The 2,500-nt window shown below is 30.8% G+C and overlaps 1 protein-coding gene across 2 annotated transcripts in view; it reads right to left on the bottom strand.

Moving 5' to 3' along the window:
• The window catches only part of dcaf13 (ddb1 and cul4 associated factor 13), a 253,923-nt gene that overhangs the window by 183,087 nt on the left and 68,336 nt on the right, over nt 1–2,500 (bottom strand). For both annotated transcript variants that reach the window (XM_039736440.1, XM_039736439.1), the window contains exon 6: nt 1,257–1,334. In XM_039736440.1, the coding sequence (XP_039592374.1) occupies nt 1,257–1,334 (78 nt within the window). The remainder of the gene's footprint in view (nt 1–1,256; nt 1,335–2,500) is intronic.

The following is a 2,500-nucleotide window of genomic DNA, read 5'->3' on the forward strand; positions in this document are numbered from 1 at the left end:
GCCATAGAGAGGATATATGATAGAATAACATTAAAAAAAAAAAAAATTTTTTTTTTTGAATGCAATGCGATCTACCTGCACTTCCTTTGCGATCTACCGGTTGATCGCGATCGACGCATTGGGCACCCCTTGTCTAAATGAAATCTGAAGCAAAATTTGAGAATACAGTATTACTGCTGTATTTCAGTTCATTATTGATAAAAAAATAACTTTGTATACATTGGAAAAAAAAGATTACGCATCAACATGACACAGTACGTTGCCAATTGTTCACAATGTGGTATAAGAGTGCTATGCACTCATGTACAATAAACAAGTAAATGTTGCTATAAAAAGTTGCAGGTAACCTTCCACCCTGTGTATAAAGTTGGGCTACCAGAAAGCGCACCTGGAACTCCAGGTTTGCAAATGTGGTAGACAAGCAAACTACTACAAGCATTTACAATTTGTCCACCCATGCCATTGTCTTGTGGCTACTTATTCAGTACGAAATGTAAAAAATATTGTATACTTGGTCTCCTCATCTGGAACCTGCACGTTAATGTCACTAAACAGGACAGGGATAAAAGCAGCCAATTTTTGTTACTTACTCACAGAGATAGCATTCCTAATCTCTACAAGTACGCTGCAAAACACCTTTTTTTGACTTAGATCTACATACTAGATTTTAACTTTCCAAAATTATCCTCTATGGATGGAAACACAGTGACAACTCTGTTAGAGAAAAGCCCCTCACCTGCTTCAGAAGTCAATGTCCAGTCTGCACAAAGCTTAATTTGGTCAACAATTTTCAAGAAAATTAGTTCTCCATATTATCATAACAACAATCTCAAATAGATTATATCGTCTCCTGCATTATTACTTAATACATTTTACATATCCTCTCTCTCTGATTGTAAATACCCCCCTCCCCCCCCACCAAGAAAATTATGCTAGCAACACATTTAACTTCTCCCATTTAAAACACACACCTTCAACTGCGTAAACTTCAAACAAGTTACACAAACTGTTGCATTTGACTGTAAGTAAACAAAGATATGAGGAAGACAGAGCACTTTATAATACTGGGAAGGTGCAGGTGACTGCCACCTTTATCCAAGGCAACTTAAAACATTTATGATACAATTGGTTACACTTCATTTGTTTTTCCAATTGGAGCACAGGCAGGTCAAGCGACGTGCTCATAGTTACAGTGTCAAGGTTAAATTGACCATACAATAAATACAAAATTTCATGAATTAAATCAACCAGCCTACCTTTTTCAATGGTGTTGCTTGACGCATGTCATATACAATGATACTTCTATCAGAGGCACAGCTTGCAAGAACATGAGTCTACACAAAGAATTGGGAAAAAAGAGCTAAGTTAACATCTGAATTACTTGTTTTTTTCTTTTCACAAATAAGATTTTAGTGGCTACTTTAATTAGACATTTGGTAACTCTTTATGTTAGATGATTCTTGAAGTTAAAACTGGCTTCATATATATATATATATATATATATATATATATATATATATATATATATATATATATATATATATATATATATATATATATATATGAATACAGCAGAAGCTTGGCAGTAGTGAGTTAAAGAAGTTATGAAAAGAAAAGCAAACATTTTAAAAATAACGTAAGATGATTGTTAATGTAATTGTTTTGTCATTGAAATGAGTGTTGTTGTCATATCTATCTATTTATATTATATAAATAGCTATATATATATATATATTGCTATATATATATATATACAAAATACCTGATTGGCAGCAGAAGTAAAAAGAAAAAGGGAAACATTTTAATAATAACGTAACATGATTATACACATACATATATACAGTTATATATATATACAGTATATACATATACACACATACATATATATACATATACATATATACACATACTGTATATATACACACACACATATATACATACTGTATATACAACATATACATATCTACATATATACTGTATATACACATATATATACAAATCTACATATATATATCTACATATATATATAGGGGTGGGACTCGATTAAAAAATTAATCCAATTAATTAGAGGCTGTGTAAGAATTAATCTTGATTAATGGTATATGTCGCGCGTAAATTTGCCCCAAATGCGCAAATGTTTTTTTTTTAATTTAAAAGCGGTTTTAGTGGGCGACAGAATCAAATAATAGACATGGACATGAATATTGTAAACTGAAGCTGTTTTAATTTCTGAAAAAAAAAAGCTTTTAAACTGCATTTGAATTCAAAACAGAAACAAAAATATCATCCCTGGTTAAAATTGGGCAGACTTAAAAATAAAGTGGTAGTTTAAGTACTTTAAGTACATTTTCAGAATAGTATTGTCTTTAAATAATAATAACCAAAATTTCAACATAAAGTGCAGTTTTCTTCTTAAAAAAATAAGTCAGAAACATAAAAGGTAATTTGACCAGCTTACTCTTTAAACTCTGAGTAACATTAGCCAAAATTATTTTGTACA

This window comes from Polypterus senegalus, chromosome 15 (assembly GCF_016835505.1).
Source record: "Polypterus senegalus isolate Bchr_013 chromosome 15, ASM1683550v1, whole genome shotgun sequence".
In the NCBI taxonomy this organism is placed as follows: domain Eukaryota; kingdom Metazoa; phylum Chordata; class Cladistia; order Polypteriformes; family Polypteridae; genus Polypterus; species Polypterus senegalus.